This window comes from Excalfactoria chinensis, chromosome 4 (genome assembly GCF_039878825.1).
Source record: "Excalfactoria chinensis isolate bCotChi1 chromosome 4, bCotChi1.hap2, whole genome shotgun sequence".
Lineage (NCBI taxonomy): Eukaryota > Metazoa > Chordata > Aves > Galliformes > Phasianidae > Excalfactoria > Excalfactoria chinensis.
Window position 1 is genome coordinate 84,443,691 of NC_092828.1, and position 22,988 is coordinate 84,466,678.

At 43.7% G+C, this 22,988-nt stretch overlaps 1 protein-coding gene across 15 annotated transcripts in view; it reads right to left on the bottom strand.

Annotated features, from left to right (window-relative positions):
* MAP7D3 (MAP7 domain containing 3) overlaps nt 1–20,590 on the bottom strand; it is a 35,412-nt gene extending 14,822 nt beyond the window's left edge. For 4 of the 15 annotated variants that reach the window (XM_072336835.1, XM_072336833.1, XM_072336829.1 and 1 more), the window contains exons 1-7: nt 20,431–20,590; nt 12,337–12,438; nt 11,435–11,515; nt 10,120–10,283; nt 7,086–7,200; nt 6,126–6,146; nt 1,222–1,323 (exon numbers count right to left, since the gene is read on the bottom strand). In XM_072336835.1, the coding sequence (XP_072192936.1) occupies nt 1,222–1,323; nt 6,126–6,146; nt 7,086–7,200; nt 10,120–10,283; nt 11,435–11,515; nt 12,337–12,438; nt 20,431–20,518 (673 nt within the window). In that variant the 5' untranslated portion in view covers nt 20,519–20,590. Of the gene's footprint in view, nt 1–1,221; nt 1,324–6,113; nt 6,147–7,085; nt 7,201–10,119; nt 10,284–11,434; nt 11,516–12,336; nt 12,439–20,430 lie in introns of all 15 variants that reach the window. The other 11 variants (XM_072336834.1, XM_072336832.1, XM_072336827.1 and 8 more) reach the window with 3 other exon arrangements.
* Nucleotides 20,591–22,988: the final 2,398 nt, after the last annotated feature.

Genomic DNA, 22,988 nt, shown 5'->3' on the forward strand with positions numbered 1-22,988 from the left:
ATTTTCTTCCCTTTCAAACCACTTGAGATTATTATTATTTTTTTCTCTCCAAAGCAAACAAAGATTCAAAAAGGATCTCAAGGTAGACAAGTAAGTTTGAAAGCAATTCCATTTAACTGATAATTACTAGCTTCCTTTGTTAGGTGCTTAATTTGTACTCTAGGGCTGCTTCTGACTCATACCCAGTGCTGAACCCTGCAGACATTACATACTAAAATCATTTCAGATTGCAAGCAGTCCCCAGTGACTCAGAGGCAGCCCCTGCAGCTGTGTCACTATGGATATATATCTACCAGTTTCCCCACCAGACAAAGAATGCACAAATGCAAGTTTTTCTGCTGCATCACCTTACAACCTGGATCTGCAAAAATACTGCCAGCTGTGCCCCTGGTACCCTTAGTAAGGGCTTTTCTAGCATAGCCAGCTTGCATCTCCACAGTAAGCTTTGTCCAATGAAACTGGAATCCACGGAGATTGTTGCAGACCTCTTAGAATGCAAACACGCTCAGAGATCCTTAAGAAAATAAAACCAAAGGAACAGCGCTCGTCATCTACTTCAGTTCCTTGGTATTGGCACAGTGAGGTACACCCACCTGGCTATAACCACACTACAGCTGCAGGTCACAACAAACCAACCTACTCCCACACCCCAAAAAATCCCATTTCATGCGTTCTTTCCTATTTGGTTCAAACAAAAGTCTTAAGATTAAAAAGAAAGCACGTGTTTACAGAGTGCAGGACCTGCACAAAAGAAAGATCCCAAAGCAAATGTGACTGTTTCCCTCCACACAGGCAGTCCAATGGGTGGAGCTGTCTAATAGAACAAGTCAAGCTGTTCTCTGTACTGTTTTCAGTTTGCTGAGAATTGAGGATGTAATTTAAAGCATGCAACCCTCTCCATGTATGTGAAATGATTCGGAAATCAATCGTTCACCAAGATTGGACTTTAGTAACGTGATTACAGAAATAATGAAACAACGAAACAACAAAGAGCAGCAATCTTTACCGTCACTCTTCTCCTCTAAACAGAGATCACATCAACTGGGTGAAACCCCTGAACAGTCAAGGCTGGATTAAAAAATCGCATTAAAATGCATTTGAGATGAAAACAGGAACTGAGTTACAGAGCAAGGGAGGAAGAGGAGCATCATTCCTCCTCCCGTCTCCTCCCTGGTAACAGGTAGGCACACACCTGCTACCAACAGAAACCCAAACACTTACTTCGATCAGAAGCATTTAAAAGTGCTGCAGACGATGACAAACGTTTATTCATGGCAGCTTCTGTCGGTTTGAGGTTTGCTGTGGAGGTGGACCGCTTGCTGGCTGCGTAAAGAAGTGGTTACTTTAGAATTCATCTTCACACCTAAGGAAGAACCTCCCATGCTTTCCTGAGGCAGACTGGGAAGTATTATATCCTGAAGGGTACTTCAGCTTTTTGGTTAATGAGAAACAGAGGTGTTTGGTTTTTTCTTCCATTGAAGGTTCTTGATACAATTAGCATCAGAAGTAACACGTACAGAAAAGGCACTGAGTTTTAGCGGAAGAAAGCCGAAGTTTTAAACACGTGTATGCAAACAAAGAGACTTCAAGCCCTGTGCTCCTATCACATACAGACAAAACGACTGCTGAGGCTGGGTGCTGTTACCAGACTGCAAGACGGGGAAAGGAACATCACACCCTGAACAACAGTGATTTCTTCCTTCCTAACTCCCACTCAGGTTCTGTCAGAGCAGCTACTCATTCGCTAGTTAACAAAACCAAACCAAAACAAATGCTTCTGGAAGGATGAAAGCAAGTCCTGAAGAAAGCCAAGAAAGCATTCTTATTTCCAATCACTCCTCAAGAGCTGCTTCATTTTAAGAACCTCCTTATTTCTGAAAAAGCTATTCCTTAAGCCCATGTTTCCTCGCAGCCTCCCAACTCTTCTGAAACAACTGTACAGGGAAGCACTAATTTATTTGTGCATACAAGCACATACACAGACATGCATAATATCATATCTCATACTGCAAAAACATCAGGTTCACCACTAGCTTGATAAAGACCCGCTTTTTAACTTCAAACTACTCCAGAGCATGAAAACCTTGGGAAAGCATACACCTATTGCTATGGAAACTCACTATGTAGAAAACAGCAATGCACATAAAGCAATGAGGAGCAGCATAACATGAGAAATTCTATACATCTAGCAGAAAGAATTGATTTTGCTGGCATACTGAACTGCAGAGATGATTAATGTGAACTCATTAGTGCATTAGTAATGCCAAAGGAAAAAGCAGCACTACTCACCAGAGGCAGCTTCTTTTCCCCTTGGCTAGCAAGCTATAGCAGCTCCTTACAGCAAGAGCACAGGGTCCCTATGGATATCCCTGCCTCTGATTGTACTTGTGGCTCATGTACCCAAGCCACATTTCCTAAAACACCAGGAGATACAGGGCTCCCTCGTAAAGCAATAGAGCCATGTGAAGGGAAAAGCACATTCTGAAGTTGAAGCTGAAGAAATGGAAAGCTCTTGAGATAGTGAATAAAGAGGTAAGAGGGAGAAAGGGGAATCTCTGGTCATTCAAGTTAAGAAACTAAAATCTGAGCCTAGATGGTATTTTCCCAATGCAACAAAAATGGTATTTAGTGAATGAAGCCCGAGTACTTGGATAACTAAAAAAGCCTTGAAGGTTTTATATGCAACAAATCAGGAACTTGTAATGCTTACAGCTGGGTGTTTTTGAAGAGAAACACTCCCCTCTAGTGGCTGCTTCAAAAGAAGGGAAAGAAGGGGGGGAGAAAAAAAAAGCCCGGCTCAAACCTTAATTTAAGCATGTGGGAGTCAAATGCCTCCTAACATCATGGAGATATTTACAGACGTCTCTTAGTTTAAATTAGGACTTCAGAACTTGCATGAAGTCTGAGCTTTGGGCTCTGATCTACTGAGACCCAGAAACTTAACAGCTTGCCTTGAGAAAAATAAGCTAAGACAAGTATTTCTACTACAGCAAGTTCACAACTTCTGAAGGTGGACTGCACTGCTTAGCAGAGAAAGGATGAAACAGCTGCTAGGAGACTTAAACAGTCCGTATCTGACCATTCAGATTAAAAAAAAATAGCCCAATTCAAGACTTTACTGAAAAAAACTATTTGGTAAAGTCTTATTCATGCTGAGACTTGAGTTTACTTTTCTCCAGGAAAGTTTCTTTAGCATGAAATGTCTAAGGTCTTTAGAACTTACAACTGGAAGAAGCACACAGCATCATTCCATGTGGTACTAAAGAGCTGTTATTATTTACTGGAAGGGAACAACTAACTGAGGCAACAAAGCCAAAGAAAGAATTGGTAACTGGGTAATGAGCTGTGAAATGCAGGATCTTAAATACAGCACTATGAGAGAGGGCAGCTCTCACCCCTGGCTTCTCACAGAGCTTCACTGAGCAAGGACACTGCCTATACGGGGTGCATAAAATAAGGAGTGATAAAACCAGATTCTCTGCCTCTTAGTCCAAGTTTCTACCAGGATCAGGAATCTCTTAGAAAAGAGCGTGTGTAGCAGCCTAATTTCTATTCTAATTGCACAAGTCTCCAGGTGTGCCCAAACGTCAAGTTTTGCTCAGCAGTCATCACATAACCTCCCTCATTTATAAGGGCTCTGTCATTAAGGATGTTCTATTACACAGCCTTGCCACTTCTTCTGGCAGACCCACACCCAGCACGTTTAATCTCAGCACTGACAGCAATGTCCTTAATGTAGCATTTGACTCTGGGGCTTCCATCAGTTTTTAAACTTCAGGCCATCAGCAGCGTGTTCGGTGCAGTCCAAGTCAGCCACATTCTGTACGTAACACAGAACGAATGGCTGATGGCTGGTGAATGTTCAATTACACGGGCTTTAATTTCCAGAGCACATCACCTCCATCACCCACAAATGCTGCTTTGCCAGTCAGCATTCCTGCATATTACTGTTGACGTGGCTGGTTCATGGAAGGACATGCCTAATTTTATATATATAAATCTATCTATCTATCTATCTATCTATCTATCTATCTATCTATCTATCTATCTATCTATCTATCTATCTATCTATCTATCTATATTAAAAAATCCCTTTTTCCCCCGCAGCAATACAAAAGACAAGAAAAACTTACACAGCACGTGAAATAAAGGACATTTGAAATCTGCCCCCTGGCGCTCTTCATTTTTAGAAATGGGGATGGAGCCTTTAATCCCAAATCCACAGCAAATGATGATGGAAAAACACCGTGCTGAAATCTGCTCCAGACGTGCTGATGGAGCAGGTGCATTACCCAGCCACAATGACGTAATGCAGAAGGGCTCATATGGTGTCATTTTCCCCAAATCCAAAACTAATGGTTTTCTTTCCAGCAATTAAACAAATATAAGGTGAAAGAGATCTTTTTCTTAGAAATCTAGCTGGATTTATGCACCCTACATGCGTGGGGTTATTTTCGGTGTAGATTTTTAACAACCATTAAGCAAGAAGCTCCCAGAAAGTTAAGAAGCAAAAGGCAAACCTAAAACAGGAATAAATATGAAAAGAATGAATCCAGCCATGATTTTCCAGCCCAGCAAAGACAGCTGTATGTTGGCCAACCTCAATCTAAAAACTAACATGAGCTTAAAACAGTGTGGATGCATAAAAACGTCCACAGTCAAATTTTTTCAAGATCAGTGCCAAGTCATTCAAATTGGTCTCCTCTAATAGAACATAGATGCCCTTCCTGTTTCTACTTCACGATGCAAAAGGCACAGCTTAAGTGTTTATCCTCACATTAGGAGCATGTTTGTTGGAAGGCACCGTCTCTTTTTAATGTGCTTCAGCAGCTCTGTGGATCAAGTCTTCCTCTACCATCAAAGGACAGGCAGGACTTGTTTCCTCCCATCAATTAGGAGAGGGCAAAAGGCATTATTTTATGTTTGATACAAAGTTCAGCTTTAAAATTAGTTCAGTTTTAAAATTAAAAATAGAGAAGAATACAGGAGGGGGGAAAAAAAAAGTGCTTTTCTAAACAGGCAAGATAAATGTGATATCCTGCTTTCTAAGTTCAATGGCATTTGGTAATGTGAAATTCAGCAATTGCATTTACATATGTACCTAAGGAATATATGTTTAACAGGTAAACCAACACAGTGAAAGTGGCTCATTTTGGAGAAAATGAAGGATTCATGCCGTGCAGAGAAAGGGATGAGAGAATAAAATGCACGTGCTTCTCCTGTGCAGCCAGAATAGGCGACGGTAGTTAAATCATACTCACTCAGACTTTCATTGCATTTTCAAGCCTCATATTGTCAGCATTATGAGACAGCTGTGTTGAATTAGTAATGCTGTGAGCATGCACAGATTTTCAGGACTCAGATTTGGCTGGCTCTCAGCTGAGAGCTGTTGCCTTCAACTAGCTACATGAAATAACTGCATATTAAACATGCAGTCTTCACAAATACATTACTGTTCCAAAGGGTTTCTATGAGTGGCTCAGTCTGTACACTGGCAAACGTAGGAATATCAAGAAAATACACATAATATACAGACTTATGTTTAGACAACAGGATGTATCTGGCCTGCAAAACCCTTCATGGAGGAAGAAACTTCACAGAGGACCCATTCCCTTTCACAGCGTTTTAGCAAAAAATCATCTGATTTTACAACGGTTACTTCAATTGCTGGTTAAAAACAAGCAAAACCAACAGAGAAACATCCCACAAACAAAAATTAAACCAATGCCCACTTTTGAAAATTAGGAAACAATGGAAGGACTGAAATTTTCCCATTTTAAAAGGAAAGCCTGAACAACTCTGTTAATTTATGGTCAAATTTCTCCTCTCCTCCCCACATCATCTTTAAAACCTCAAATGCTCATATCCTCTCCTTCAAAATTCCCTCAGGACGCCATGACTTAAGCTGCAGTTTAATTAGCTGGGAGGGATAGTTAAAAACATAGAGGACTGCTTTCCACTTAGGGATCATATTCGTTGTACAGCTGGCCAAGATCCAGGGAAAGTTCTACATGAAGACGGTTCTCTTTAGTTTCAGAGAAACAAGAACTCAAGTTGAAAAGGTTTGCAGTGAGCGTAAGACAACAGAAAAAGAACATCTTGGAAATCAATACCACCAGTTTCACCTTCATCTGTGGTCTGTTGCTCTGTGGAAGAAGAAGGTTCATAAGCTTAGTCACAGGGCATAAAAATAAACAACGTAAGGCAGCTAAGAATGGGGAAGCTGGGGATCATAATGACAATTCCTATCGCAAGTACTTTCAAACATATTACACACACACACAACACTCAAGCTGACAGGAAAAAAACACTACAAAAACAAAAGCTGAAACACACGATTCAATCGCAGCAATTCAGGACATAGGCTGAACTGAAGAGTTTTGGGCTTTATTTTATTCCTGGATAATAACAGATTTTTAAGTTACTTATTGCCTTCCAGCTAGGCAGTGCATAAAAGGGTCCCTCCCAATGCAATCCAGGTTGGCTGCTTTGATTTCAGAATGTTTACAAGCAAAAACAGTCACTTGTGAGAAGCATGCATCCATCTGAGCTTCTATTAGAAACTGTTAAAATGCATCACACCTAACCTAGGACAGAACCTGTTCTCCAGGAAGCTCAGACACTGCCCACTGCACCTCCCTGCCCATTACTGGTCATTCAATCAGATGGCATTCTGTAATGGCCAACATCGTGTTCAAAACGTTTTAGATGGAATACAACAGAATGACTGTTTGGGGTCACGTTAATCATCACACTTAGCACACCATTATACATATTGCAAATGAAGAACTTGGAATTATTTTTAGATTATATATTACAATCCCTTTATCTGATGTTTGGGGTCTACCAATGCAATGCTGCCAGGTATATATTTCCCATACAATTTCCATTTAGCTGTTCCCAAAGTCAAAACTAGCTCCACATCTCAGCAGTATTTCAGGATAAGTACAAATAGGAACCTATCCATGGATCCTGTTATAAAATCCAAGACAGGAAAGGATCCTCAGGTCTCTACAACCAGCACTACACCTGCCCTACACCCATAATATTCTGCAACTAGCTATGCTAGGAAAGGTGCTACTTACCTGTCTTGCTCTCTGAATCTGGAGTTACAGATCCTCCCCATGACCATCTCTTCTGCCGTGTTTCCAGTCGCTGACTCCGTTCCAATGTACGATGCAGAGCTGCTTCATGTCTCTCCTGTTCATAAACAACACCTCTATGAAGCTATGTAAATATAAAGCACAGGTATGCCAGAAGAACAAAACGCACACGGTTTTTCTTTCCTCAGCAAGATCTACAATCTGTTGTTGTTGTTTTGTTGTTGTTGCAAAAACTATCACACAAACAAAGTTAATGGCAATTAATGGTTTCAAAACTGTGAACATGATTAGGTTGAGCTAAAGCACAGATAATCTATTCTGCTCTTTACTTAAAATAGCCACCAGATTTCCTATTCAGTAAAGAGCGCTACTTACTTTCTAAATAAGGATGCAGTCCAAACTGAACAAAAAGAATTGCTTATTCTTTAAATTTACATCCTGCAGCTCATTCTAGGAGGTGCTGAAAATTGTCCAGCATAAAATACCAGCTCTAAGCATGAGGTTATTGGTATTTTCAGAAAACAACACAAAACACTGACCCAACAGATATTGACTTTAATGCAAATACAGCAAAGCCAGAAATAGCAAGATGTGAAGGGAAAACTGCATAAAACACCGATCAGCTGCAGCCCACAGCGATCACTGCTGACAGGACAGAGTACCAAGCACAGCTCTCCTGCCTCTAGCACAATAAGTGCTAGTGTGGGAATTTCAGCTCTTGTGCATAAAGCTGGACTGCAACCATGCTGGACCATTTATTCTCCATCAACAGCCAGCTTTCTATACCTGTGTCAACAACAGATTTCTGCACTGGAATAGTCACATCCCAAGCGATCTTTTGAGGCAGCATTTACTGCTGATGCATTACAGTAAGATGCCAAAGGGACTCATTATCAAAGATTCCCCCTCCTGAGGATCTAAGACTTTCACCTTCTTTCAACATCAATTCACAACAGACAGTCACTGTGAAACCCAAAGTAAGCTTAGAAGGAAGGATACGCTCCATACACAGACAAAAGATAAATGTAAAAGGCTTTTCCTTGCCAAACCACCTAGCCCTTACGTAATCTTTCTGGAACCTGTAGATGATATTTCCATGAGTTATCTGTGCAGTAATTCTTGAAAGTCACAGTTAAAAACATAAGTTTCGCTTTATGAACAAAAGAAAATCAGTTATCAACTCAAGATATCAATGTAATCAGCAATGTAATTTGCATTATCTAAAGAAGGTGATTAACGAAATGAGACTTGGCTAAAGTATCCAACAAGAATGTGTCAGACTGCGTATTTTCTGCTGCCCTTCTGTCTGCTGAATTACAAGTGTAGATGATATCTTGATGACAAAGACTGCCTTCAGGTAGCTTATTTAAAAGCGATTATTTTCTAATGTCAGAGTCCAAATGTCAAGATCTGTTTTCACTTTTTATCTAAAAAAGAGGTTTATGGGTCAAACCATCTTACCTGCCAGATGTATAACTGTGTACAAGACCATCATCTTCCAGGGACCAAGTATAACACAAAATTAACCCAAACAAAAGCTCATCACCTAGTACTACCATTGCTTATAACTGTGCCTATTTAAAGCACACCCACCATCCTCTAAATGTCCTGAATAAACGTACTGTAGGCTTGAAGCATACCTCATGAAGCATAATGGACGTTACATGCTTAAAGCAGGTGCTTGAAAAGATAATCCTACACTGGGCTGTGGTCAAGGCCCACCCCAAACATTTCTGCTTATTCATCAACAATGTAAACTATTCCATGAAGTTCAAATGGAAAATCAATCTGAACACGTCCAGAAGCTGATTACGGATATTGAAACACCAGTAAAACACTGCCAGACAAAAAAGATTAAAAAAAACCAACAAGGTCCAATCCCTAGAACAGTGTAACAACAGCTGGACTCCCAGAAGACACCCAGCCAAGCTTATACCATCAGTGACCCACTGCAAGTCCTCCCAGCTGGTTTATAAAAGCATGTGCATATGTGTGTGTTATGCTTTTATTTCTGACACACTGCTTCGGGCAATCAACCCTTTAATAACTACATCACATTTCATATGAAGCAGCAGACCTACTCAGCAAAGGGGAAGGCACATTATGATGTATTTACTTCTATTTTCAGCTTCCGTGAAACCTGCAATGAGCTCCTCAGCTCCAACACTGCTCTGCTGGTCCACATACAACCAAAGCAAGGCCAAAGTCATAATCAAGTAACAAGAACTAATATCAGCTTGAAGCAGCAAAAGTTAAAGGATCGCTGATAATGTCACCTGTGTACAACATGCAGTCACAAATTATTATATAGAAGATTTGGGAGAAGCTGAGCCCCTTAGACCACAGCTGGGCTCCCAGAATCAAAAACCAAAACCAAGAGTGAAGAAAAGTTAACTTACTAACTTACAGAAAGGATCTATGAAAGAAAGCAACACATCTAGGAACACAGAGTGGGATGCTTTTTTGTGTATGTGAAAATAATCAGGAGACAAACAGCAACCACAGCTCCCAAAGTCCAGAGCTCCTCAGGTACAGTTACACTTGGCCAGGGACAGAGATGAAGGATATGGCCAAGCGTAGCAGTGTGTAAAAGGTTTTTATGTTGTAACACACACATATATGGGAAACTGTTGATCCCAGCCTGAACCTCTGATTAAGCACCTGAGGTGAGCAATGAGTCAGCTGTGGGAGCACAGGTGAGGGTAATTCAGCTGTGCTACTGGAAGGGGTGGAGGTTGGCTCCATCTCTCTCAGACCTCATTTAAGGGCTGACCACCACTAAGGCAGGATCTCTTTCTCTGGAGATTGCTCCTGTGTGGAGTTTACAGTAAGCCTTTGGCATTAGTCAGTATCTTCTATTTATCACAGATTATCTTTCTATCATGATAGTCTTTCATATGAAACACCTGTTTACCTGTTGACTGTATAACTGTACATACACAGCATTCCCATGACTTTCTATTACTTCAGAGCACAGTAAGAACACAACGTAGGAGCTTCTGTAAAAGCATAATACCTTTTCCTCTTCTATTTTTTGTTTTCTCTTTTCTTCTACAGCTGCCCTCCGTTGTTCGTCTTTCTGCTTCTGTTCTTTTAGCTTTCTCTGCCTTTCTTCTAACTGTTTTTCATACTGGAGTTTTGCTTTTCTCTCCTTTTCAAGTATTTGTGACTCTTTGGCAGCTGAAAAGGAAAAAAAAAAACAAATTGAAATCAAACTTAATAGCTCATAGATATTACAACACAGGTTACGGGCAAAAGGCTACCAAGTAAAACTACCACAAAGAAAAATTACCACCCCTTCACAGAATCACTAAGATTGGAAAAGACCTACAAGATCATCCAGTCCAACCATCCACCTATCACCAATAGTTCTCACTGAACCTCAACATGTCCCTCCCTTAAAGTTAAAACATACACCAAGATTAGCTAGCAGGGCTGGATGACTCTGCACACAATGTCAGAGATATCCTTAATTCTGTCTGCAGGATGGCAATGAATTCGAACTCTTTCTGCCATCAAACTTCACAGTCCAGACAGCAAAGTCAGGATATGTACATAACCCGTATTACAGACACACACACCTTTCTTACCATCGTAATAGTGAAATCTTAATAAGTAATAATTGAGTATCAAAGGGTAGAATTTCGTATTTTGCAGTTCTCTTTTTCTAATAAGATATGACAAAAAGATGTAAAGCAGTGAGTGACAAGATAGGAAAACTCAGCAGGTCTATCACATCTGGGGTCATAATAATATTGCTATTCTCCACGGCCTTCACCTAGGTACAGCTGTGTAGTTTAGCAGGAAGCTTCAGCTCCTTGGACAAAAAGCAAAGGGACTTGCTTTGGCTAGACAGATGAAATGAGGCAAGAAACAAGATAATTATATTAACAATGCATCCGTACTATCTACATACAAGGCTCCCAAACTACTTCTAAATTTACATATGTCCTGGTTCTGTTTTCTCTCTGTTCCCACTCCTATATGTCTTAGCTCATATGTTAAGCAACAAAGAAATGTAGGCCAGGAAAAAGAATGCTCCTCAGCAGCTGGGAGACTGAGAGTATGAACTGCAGGCCTTGCTGGGAATCTTTTATTTCTTGCTGCATGTATATAAACTGAGATTCACATCAAAAGCAGTATAAAACTGGGTGAGAGTTTTATACTCAAAGTCTCAGTTTCTTAGATCCTTTCAGGTTCACCAATGGTAAACCTGGGGAACAATGGCAAGCTGGGGAAAAAAAGGAGACTGAAAAAAGAGTAAGAGAAGAAACTATAACTTTATCACAAAGATTTTCAGAAACCGTATGTAAGGTTGTACATGAAAATACCATTTTGCTTTTCCCGTTCCTCTCTGCGCTCCCTGGCCAGTCTTTGCCTTTCTTCTGTTCTTAGAGTGGAGCCATCTATCACTGTCCAAAGAAAAATTGAAGACATGTAATTGTCAGTAATTCTGAACGCTGAAATCAATGTAAAGCATTCTGAGCCTTTCCTACTGAAAGGTTTATGGAGCATTCTCAGGGATACTCACTAGAAAAGCACTGCATGCTTTATGCAGAGATCAAAGTGCTCAAATGGAAAATTCACAAGAAGCTGAATAGTCTCCTTTTCCCTGTTTCCATTCCCTTACTCCTATGTTTTTAATAAGCACAGCAGAAAGTGTGCAGCAGATCAAAAGGCTACCACGTACAGTCAATAGAAGGCCAGAACAGACATCAGAAGTGCTGTGAGAACGTATACTTATTCCAGATTCAGCTCTGATCCTCACTCTTAAACGTATTAATTCCTACTATCAAGAAATACAGGAATCTAGGAAAATTCTATCTGGGCATCACGCCAAATTCCAAGTGCTGCAGGACAGCTGCTTTGCAGGCTAAGCGGAACTAAGACTGCCCCAGTCTTTGCAGTTACACTTGAATTTGAGCCAGAAGTGAACTGGTAAGCATCCCAAAACACCAAGAACGCGTTCATCTTCATTGTGAAACCCTGCTGGAATGATAAGCAATGTCATCAGTTGAACTCTGAGAGCCATGAACCAAAAGCTGTCACCAGAACCGTACCTTCAATGACTGTGACCCATCTAACAAGGGACATTCCAGCTCTGATCTCCCAAGTAAACAGCATCAAACTTCTTTAAAGTAAGTTTTGTGTTCCTGCCCTTTCCCCCCACCCCCCCCAGTAACTCTCTCTATGAGCCCAATACTTTGTTAAGAACAACGACCAATAGTTATACCTGGTTTAGTTGCTGTCTTTATGTTTATTGAGGTCTGGACTGCAACAGGGCTGATACCACTTTGGCTTCTTCTTTCATCTGCTATGGCTTGGGCTGCAGCAACTGCAGGAAAGAAACATTCCATATTAACGCAATCTCTAAAACCAAGACTCATTACATACATAAAATAAATGCATCAAATCCAACTTGAGGTTGCGGATCATTTTATTAAATAACTAAATTAAGACTGCTCATCCCTTAACCTTCCCAAAGAGACTTTGGAGATAGCATGGCTTTTATTTGCAAGATCAGCAGAGACAAAAGCTTATTGCTTTATAACGTGTAGGAAAAACAGCTTCAAGAAAAAAAAAAAGAACTTATTTAATAGTGATTTTTTATCAGGGAAAAATATTTAGCAGAGTGACGAGTCTGACAATAAAAATTCTTTCCTATTGCTCATATATTAGCTGGCTGGAGCAAATATATGACAGACTGTTGGCACTGCTGGAGTAATACTCTGATGAGACCCAAGCAAGGAGAAGTTTCTGAGCATCTTTCATTATTTCATGGCGCAGAACAGAAAGAGGGTTAGTGGTATAGAGTAAGCTATAAGGGAGTGCTTACAGCGTACAACTGAAATGGGGTCCTCAAAAAGAAGTTTTCATTATCAATTAAGACTCCAAAACTATCATTTGAGTAATTGCGGAGAGACCAATTCACCTTACTGCAATGATACCAAGGTGCACACAGAGAACTGCAGGGCTACGGCTCCCAGTTAATCACACAGAAATGAAATGCCAGGCCTATCAGTTTCACTACATAACGAAAGCCATTTGGAAGTCAGAGCAACTTTTTGCTGTATCGCTTTTCACAGATTTGCTTTATTTCAGTATCTGGCTTTCATGTTGTCCTCGTTCCGGGTATGAAGGTGAAATGCTGCAGAGAAAGCCCTTACACCAGTAAAAGAGCAGACAGCGATAGGGTAGATAGCGATAGGACAACGGGGGATGGTTTAAACTAGAAGAGGGGAGATTTACATTAGATGTCAGGGGCAAGTTTTTCATTGAGAGGGTAGTGAGGTGGTGGAACAGGCTGCCTAGAGAGGCTGTGGATGCCCCATCCCTGGAGGTATTGAGGCCAGGTTGGCTGGGGCCACAGGGCTGGAGCCTGATGATCCCTGAGGTCCCTTCCAACCAGAGCCATTCTATGAGTCCAGTGACGTGTTGGCATCACAGAATCTACAGAAGTAACCATAATTTAAACTGGAACATGAAGAACGAATAGCAGAATTTGGTGTTATTTTAGAAGTTAGAAATAAAAATCAAAACTTTGCCAAGGATCTCAGGCTTTCCTTCTTTAATAGAGGAATACAGACAGCAAAGGAGGAAGGAAGAGCCTCTTTCCCTTCATATATTGCCATGACAACTTGCTCAGCCACAGTAATAATCCCTCCTAAGGTCACGGCCAAGAACAATCACCTCCAAGTGTTTAATCCCATGTGATGTCAGCGATAAATGCTGATTACAATGCTTATTCAGCAACTCTGAATTGTCACCTGCAGCTGTTGCCATGTCTTGAATTCAATTTCCATTGCAGCCCCAAACTAAAGTCTTCCTCAATTGCACCCAATGCATCCCTGGGGCTGTTTCTAGCAACCAAGACCTAGTAAGGACCAACACAGGGATTTCATTGTACTCCCTGAAACTTTAAGCACGCAAATTTCTGTATGAAAGTTACAGGAGGGAGCACGTTGTAATTTAAAGAGGTATAAAATCCATCTCGCCTCATCTGCAGCAGTATTTGATTCACAGAAATCTTAATGAACAAAGCAGCCGTCGTGGATTATGGATTTTTATATGGGATTAAGTTTATTAATTAAAAAAATAATGAAATGCAAACACGTGAATGATATTTATGATTAGAAGGGCACCTTTTAATAACGTGTCATATCCACACGGCGATCAGTTCAACTTAAAAATATCATTCAGGTTGCAGAAATGACTGGAGATTCTATAGAACAGGAAAGTGGGTTACAGAAACAGTACAGCTTGCAAAGGACACAAAAGGAGGAAAAAAAAGACAGTCTAGAAATACTCAGCCAAAGCATTCTGAGTGTCGGCTGCAGTGTTTATTATGCAGGACAGCATCGTGTATGACAGAATGCAAGCATAGTACCCAGACCGGGTGCTAGCCAGGGCCATGGGCCAGGTGTGCAGCTCCCTGCCCACCCTGCAGCCCCACTGGCAGCACAGTGCCACTTCCCTCACTGATGAGGCTTCCAATATGCCCTGAGGAGACTGCTGCTAAAAATACAGCTTGGTTTCTATTCCTATCCTTGCACCGGGTTAACACTCCTGGCTGCTGCTGCAGCTCTGAAGGCCACACGGGTTGCTGCTGTTCTTAGCACGCCTCGCTGGTGCCCACGCCACCTCTGCATTCACACAGATCTCCTTAAAGCAGCATTGTAAGTCTAAACATGAATCCAAATGTTTAAAGCAGGCACCAAGAAGGCACTAAGCAAGGCGCAGAGTAGAATGAACACAGACTTACAAGCAAACATCTCTGGTTTTAAGGTGGGCTGTGTCAATCTGCAAGATGCCACTGCTGTCCCGCAGGGACTTTTGCCATAGAATGGCTTAGGTTGGCAGGGACATTAAAGATCACTGAGTTCCAACCCTCTTTTCCTACCTCCTGTTCAGTACCACTCCTCAGATCCCAGTTCCCCTCATGGTTTCCCCACAAGCTTTCAGGAACGCAGGAAGTTTGGATTGAAGGCTGAGATTTCTGTGCATTTCCCTTTAAGCTGATTTCCGCTCATTAATTAACACAGGTTAAGACAGACAGACACAGAAGCATACACCGAGCAGTTAACACAACCGGGTTCTGCTTTTACACTACTGCTCTTCAGCACTGGGACGCAATCCCTCAGTTAAACAGGGGCAGAGCAGTCCCCTCTCCAAGCTCTGCTCCTGTCCCCAATTCCATCCCACCTGGGGCTGCAGGGACATGGCTCCCCCAGCAGCAGCTGGCAGGCAGATGGCTCTGTGTCCTGTCTGGGCAGCCAGCAGATGGAAGGAAGCTCAGAGATGGCCCAAAAACAGCACTGCTGTCTCTCAGCCTCAGCAGGCCAGAGAGCTGCTGGATGCCCTGCCCTTATTCTACCTGCAGGCTTCCCTTTTATATTTATTCCCTACATGGGATATCTATTTTATGTCCTCTGTGTGCTTTCTCCCCCACAACGTTTGTCACTGCAGTATTTAAGTCCATTTCTGCACTATTTCTCTGCTACAATCTGTTTGTTTCTTGCCAATGCTCAAGGCAGCTTAAGATGACTTCTTTGGTTCATCACAAATACTGGTCCCACTGGAAAACTGCTTGACACAAGCACTCCTTTGCAGCTCTAGAAGAAAACAAACACATGCTTGAGACACATTAGCAAGAATGTAAGTTTAAACTTATCCTTAAAAGATCCGTGCTCAGATTAAGAACTGGAAACACGACAAAAATCCCCGTATTTAACAAAACACTACTTATTTCCTACAAGGAAATCTAAAAAGATACGGCTGAAGCAATCTCAAGGACACACTACCACGCTCATGCAGCCCCAGCAAGGCACCAGGAAGGCTGCTGGTGTGTTTGTGGGCTGACCTCTGTATATGTTTCCCTAAGGGAAAACATAATTTCAGCTAGAGTCATGGTAGATACTCTATTCTCAGTTATACGCTGCTCTCTTCAATTTCTCCTGTGCCACAGTTCTTTCTCACCTTCCCAAAGCAAAGCGAAAAAGCTCTGCATTCAGCATGACAACTTCGCCTTGTTTTCTCTTTAAATAAGGAAGCCTTTTTCCCAGCTATCTCTTTTGCTGCGATATGACTTGTACAAAAAAGGCACTGTGAAGGCAATGCTTCCCAGTTCACACACTCCCCGCTCTCTGCAAGGTTTAACGTGACTCCAATCACTGCCCTCCTCTACCTGGCATTAGTTATTAATCTGTTTATTGCGTCGTGCTTACCAAGCTTCTTTGCTCAGTGACCTTTCTTTAGACCTGGCACCTCCTACATAAAGGACACAGGAGCATCCCAATCCCACCCGCACTGTGCAGCAAGCAGCCATGCACTGCTGCTGGTTCCTTGCTGTCCAGACACAAAGAAGCCAGAGACTGGAAAGTTTGGAATGCTCATTATGTTTCAGAGCTGGGCACTGAAATATTTGTGCTCTCAGTAAAACTCCCCAACAGAACACACAGCAGTCACATTTTGGATGTAAAGACTATTTCAACACACAGTTTCTGTGGGTGGGCAACTACCAAGTCCCTTTGCTAGCTGCTAAACAAACTGCTTACATCCACCTGGAGTGATTGCCTTTAAAGAGCTTTTAGACACAGCTTTAACGCTAATGACATCAGCTACGATTGGAGATCTCTCGTGAGCCTCCATAAGAGCAGCAGAAATCCCTACTTACCTATTATTGCAGAGAGGATATTCTAATATCCTAATATACCTAAATGAAATGAAGTAATATAATAATAAAGAAGTCCTCACAGTGTTCCAAGTGGATTCACTGTGAAAAGGAAGTTACACAAAGTTACGTACTTTTATATAGGTGTATTCAAGACTGACAGGGTTTAACAGGCACAGAAGGAGAAAAAAAAAGGAGAGTTTTCACATCTGTTTTCTGATCTCTTTCCTTCACATTGCCTGCACTTCTCCTTTGCTCTACTTCCCTCTTCCCTCAGCAGCCTGCTTGCTTTTGCTTGCAGATAAATATTCCCTTGCAGATAAATGCATCTGCTCTCCTGTTTGCTGCCTGCCCACTGCCTAACCCTCCTAGGCAGATACAGCTCCCCATAGCAAATGAAGCTACTCACAGCCACTGCAGCACCCTTGCTCCTCCCAAAGATTCAGGTCAGTGCATTTAAACAGCAGAGGGTTTCAGTGAATTAAGAGCCAGTTCAGTGCTCGTAAAGCAGTATTTTAGAGGATCCCTGTGAATTATGAAGGCAGGAAAACACTAGGAAGAAAAGGAAGAGCTACTCTGAACACTGCCAGTGGTACCAAGCTAACCACCAGCACCTACAACAGCTTTCATTATCCGACAGGCACAACTGAACGCATCAAAAGCATATCATCAGTTAAGGACTACCTGGCTGTAAGATACATAATCAGGTGCTAAATAGTTCTAATTCATTTGTGGTAGATCAGGCATTTGAAATCCTGTGTTTGCTGCTCAATTCTAGCAGGCCAGCTGATATGTCATGTCCAGAAAGTCATTACAACTGCATGCTCAGGACGTTCTTTGTCATCCTTCCACAACAGGACTGTGGGCACTTTTAATAACTGAAAATTAATAATGATGTAACAGTAATTTAAATGATCCCATCCATTTTCTTACTTAAAAGGTGCCTAAAGAGAAAGCAGGCCTTGATTCCAGTCACATTTTAAGGCTGTGTACGTGGGGATGGCAGAAACCACGGTATCTATTTCACCATTACAGCTGTGATCCTTGCAAGTCATTGTTTGTGTAACACCTTTATCTGAAAGGAAGCATGGAATCCAACTGTATCTTCTCAGTGCTAACTCTGTATGTATGCATTTAATATAAAAAAGCCCCAGGAGCTGAGTTCCAGGTCAGATGGACAAAGCCATAGATTCACTCAGGCAGGGAGACACAACCGATCAGACCAACTGGAGCTGCTCTCGCAGCAGACAACTTAGGACCAAACTGGGCTTGGCCACACAGGCGATGGGAATTACACCTTTGTAGAAAGGCACTTTGTTTTTGTTCCAAGTCCCGAGACAGGATTCTCAAGAGACTGAGTAGGTCTAGGAAGTGAGCATTTCCATAGAGCATTTTAATATACTAAATATGCACGTTTTGAACCACCTGCATTACGGTGACTCAGCACACAAGTGACATCCCAGCAGCTGAGCTGCAAAAGCAAACACTTCTTCCCTGTCAGCGATACTGCAAACAACAAGATAAGAGACCTCTGGATTCCACTGCAAAAGAAGATAGAAGAATAAAACACACCTACATCAGATTAAACAGAGACCGGCACCACTCACAAAAGCTTCACCTACTGGGTAACCCACAGGTAACTGACCATCTCCCTTCTTGCAGTCTTTACAAGCTTGGTGCTTATGCTGTTAGAATCTGAGCAAACTTCCTCTTTGTCCCTGATGGATAACAACAGCTTGCATCATAACAACAGGGCAACAAAGCGCCATTTACGGGCTGCTGTTTCATAGTATGTCATCACAACCCATACTAATGGAAGCTGCTTGTTCACACATCGCTGGCTGCGATGCTAACCAAAATGAAATAAGATTGGACAGATGTGTAGGGGCAGAAAACTATTGCAGAGGAGTCGTGGAACTGATACAGCAAGAGTGATTTGGCCTGCAGAACCTTAACTACAGCTGAGACCCTAAGAGCAAGAAACACCTTGCCCTTATGCGAATAATAGTGTGAACTGCAAGAGGTAACTTCATTCAAAGCACATACCCCCCTTTTGCCCTGCCTTGGAGCCATGGTATCTCAGCAAGGTGCTGCCCATTTGTCTTTACTGGCCTTAGACAAGAGATGCCCAACCAGAGGTCCATAGGCAAAGGACTGAGGGTACTTGCAGCGCTACATCTGTTTGCACAGACATTTGTTCTCCAGACCAGACAGCCAAGTACACAGCTTCCCACGGAGCAGCAGAGGCTGGCTGGAAGCATTACGGTAAGCTGCTCATAACTCTGCAAAAGAGCAGCAAACACAGCCGCAATTATCTTGCAAATACCGCTGTCAGCCACTGGATTGCAAGGACTATTTCTAAACATTCTGCTCTCCCCAGATAGCAAGGGAGGAATCGGGGCAGTGCTGCAGCAGGGTGTGCTCACAGCAGCACTGCTCCGGCTCACATTAGCACTGATTTCATCTTCCAGCACTAAGTGGTACAAATGCATTCTGTGTAAGCTGAGGTTTAGGTTCTGGTTCAATGACTCCTATAACCCCCCTGAGGGGAAGAAATAAATCAATTGAAGTCTATTCTTTCCAGGATCTAGTGAGGGGTTTTTTGACTTTTTAAACGCGATGGGCACATTCCAACATGTGCATATGTATCTAAAGAACTACCTAAGAGTGGTTCAAGGCACATCTCACCTCTGGCTTCACAACTACACCTGGCCATGACAGCTGCCAGCAAACACGCGTGTCCTCTTCCTCAGGGCCTCTGCAGAACTGCAGCACGAGAGCATCCCATGCACCATTCTGCAGTGCCAGCAGGGAGGACCGGGGTGAAGCAGATGCTGTCTATGGAATGAGAGGCACCGTTTCTGGCTGGCTGTTACCTTGCTCAAGCACCAGACTTGCTTTATCTTAATTCCAACTGGGCAATGGACAGAGCAGTTAGGTCATATTCCCGACACAGAACACGGGGAAGAAGAACTGAGCACCTCCTGCCAGCACTCTTATTTACGCCCCTGCATGGACACAGCACTAATGCCCCCACGGGAGGCTGTCACAGCAGCCCTTGCACAAAGCCCACGTATGTTTAGATCAAACCAAGCCATCCAAACCCACCATGCCCCTTTTTGTAACCATCAGAGGAGTTATTCGCCTTCGATAACTGCTCACACACCAAGCTATGTGTGCAGCAGTGCCACCGAGCTGTGCCCGGCGCATGCAACTGAGCACGTCGCAAACTATGCAGCTATTTGGGGGTCTCGAAAACAAACACGTGAGAACAAAACCAAAGCGGTGCCGAGTACCTTCAGCACAAAGGAGGGGAGAAAGAAAGAAAAGAAAAACAAACAGACAAACAACCCCACGATCGCATCTCCCATTAGCAATGCCGCATCCCGTCCCCTCCTCCTGCACTCCGGTGGGGTCCCAGCTCGCTCCGCCGGGACAACACGTTGCAGGAGCTGCAAACGGAGGAGCTCGGCCCGCCGGGACGTCCGAGCAACGGGCGGCGCACGCACGCACTCACCGCACGGCCGGGGCAGCGCGGCCCGGTAGGGCGGGAGCGGCTCCCCGGCCTCGGCCCCGCACAAAGACCGCGCCGTTCCCCCGCTCCGCACCCTCAGGCCGCCCGAGCCCGACCCCGAGTCCCCTCCTTCCCCCTCTCACCCATCTGCTCCCGCAGCCCCTTCAAGGAGGAGGAGGAAGAAGAGGAAGAGCAGGACGGGGGGGGCGCGCCTCCGCCGCCCTCCGCCATCTTCAGCGCCGCCGGGACGCGCAACTCCGCCGGCCGGGCTGAAGGGGGACGCGGGAGCGCAGTGCGCACGCTCCGCACCGCCCGGCAGCGCCGCCGCGGGGCTGGGCAGGGCCGGACGGGGAGGGTCGCGGCGGCTGCACGGCGGCTGCACGGCGCCGTCCCTTCGCGGACCGAGCTCATCGGGGCACGGCGGCGGCGGGCGGGGCTTTCCCCGCGGCCTCAAGTGATGGGGGGAGCGGCGGGAGCAATTAGAGCGCGGAAATGGACGGCTGAGCGCAACGCCGAGGGTAGAAATGGCCGCTTCCCTCCGCTGGGGGATGGCCGGGAGCGGGACGCTGCACCGCAACCACTGCTAGCGTGGTACCGCTGTAACTGATGGATTGACCTCCAAGAGCGAGTTCTGAAGTCCGGCCAGATGTCCGCGATAAGGAGACCTTAAAACGCTCCATCTGTCACTTGTCCCGCAGTGGGGAACCAGCGGGTTTCCAGGCTGTGCCCACCAAGTTACAGTGTCAGCTTGGGAGGATGGTGGCTGAGTGCGCTCACCTGGCTGTAACCGAGTGCGCTCACCTGGCTGAGGTGGCTCAGAGCTGTACAAACTAACTCACACAACTGGTAAAAACTGAGTCACGGGAGTGGATCTCCAGTTCTCCTATGGACAAAGCAGTGCAGCAAATCAAAGCTGGTTCTTTGTCCTCTTTTTCTCTGTCCATCAATAACACTGGCATTCATCTTTCAGTTTAGCAGCATCTGCACATTTGATTGCGGTACCTGATTTATTCCCGTCCTTTAAAGGCTGCCTTTTTTGTCCATGTGGAAAAGTGAACAATTTAATGTATTGCTCCTTTCCCAAACGTTTTAGGTCAGACCATTGACTGCTGCATATTGGCACTGTGAGATGAAAATCCATAGAGCTGTGGCACTCTGTGCAGTTTGGGGTTCTAAGGGTTTAATAGTCTCCGTTTCTAGAGATGCAGTTAGTCAAAGGAATGGTAGTCGAAATGATTGGACTGGAAGCTTGCACAGATGCTGACCCAGGTGCTAAGAAATGCCAGCTACTGTTAGATCTGGGGAAGGTGTTAGAAAGAGCAGCTGCCCATTACCAGCTTCTTTCCCAGGTATGCAGTGTTACCTTAAGGTGCTTGACTGGACCTCAGCTTGAGAGCTGGTGTAACAGGTTTTGTATCCTGGTTCACAGCAGCCCCCACATTCACTGTGAGCCTACAGCTGCGAACTGCTTTCATCACCGAGGGTTTCTAATAGTAAAACGTTCTTGTTATTCAGCTTCATTTGTGCGTAAGGGCTGAAACAAGAAAGCAGGGAAATTGGATACTTCCGTGTTTAAATCCTGTGCGCGGGATTTAAAAGAAGGGGAAAATGTATTTCAAAATGCTCTAAATCCAAAAGCATAAGGCATATATTGTTACAGATGATGGCAGGTTTCCTGTGGTGAATGTAACTGCTGTGGCTGATAGGAAGAAAATGGGTGGCATGAACACTGCTGCAGCCATTGGATGTTCTCTCCAAATGGACTTTAACTGTGTGTTCTTGTTTATTGCTCTCCTGCTGGGATGAGTACCTGCAGCCATCTCTGTTACCAATGCATCTGCCCTCTAAGGACCTCATCTTTCAGTCTGGGCTCAAATTGACTTCAAATTGACTTGTAAATTATTGCTTGGGTGTAAAGTTAGCAGACAATATTCCTTAATATAAGAGGTGATCAAGAATCAAGCCCTTAGTTTGCTCTTGGCCTCGTGTGTTTATTAATTACCTGAGTATTAGAATGGGAAGCGTTCTTATTACATTTGTAAGTGATGCTGCAGGGCGAGCTTAGAATTCAGAATGATCTTGGCAACTTATTAATGTAATACCTGAAAAAAAATATATATATGGAAATAGGGACCAATGCAAAGGGAAACATTTGGACAGGACTAATTAGCAGCAGGAGGATGAGACAGAGGACAGCTTGCTCAGTAGCAAATAGAACAGAAAGAAACAATCTGGGGTGTCACACGCTAAGCGTGAGTCAATGGTATCACAGTGCTGTGAAAAGGGAAGCACCCTCCCTGAAAGCACGGTGAGAAGCACAGACTCATGGACACTCAGCAGCACTTCACTCAGCTCAGCAAACACTGGGTTGAAAGGAAGGCAGTGTGGTGGTGTCTCTCTGCCTGGGGTAACCTGCAGGAATGGCCTGATGCTTCAGTTCTGTATCTTAGATCATTCTTTGCTATGTTTCGTAAGGACAGGAGTCCAATACATCCGAACGGGAATAAAGTGAGAATGAACAAACACCAAGCATCTGATATGTGCGTTATAACACATATGGAAACAGGTCCACTCCTTTCCTGTTTGTAATGCTGTGCCTGCCCACTGGGTCTCACTGAACAGGGGAACACCCAGCTGTTGCCTTCGCATACGTATTCCCCATGACATCCACACAGGCTATGACAGCTCATTCTCCCCATCT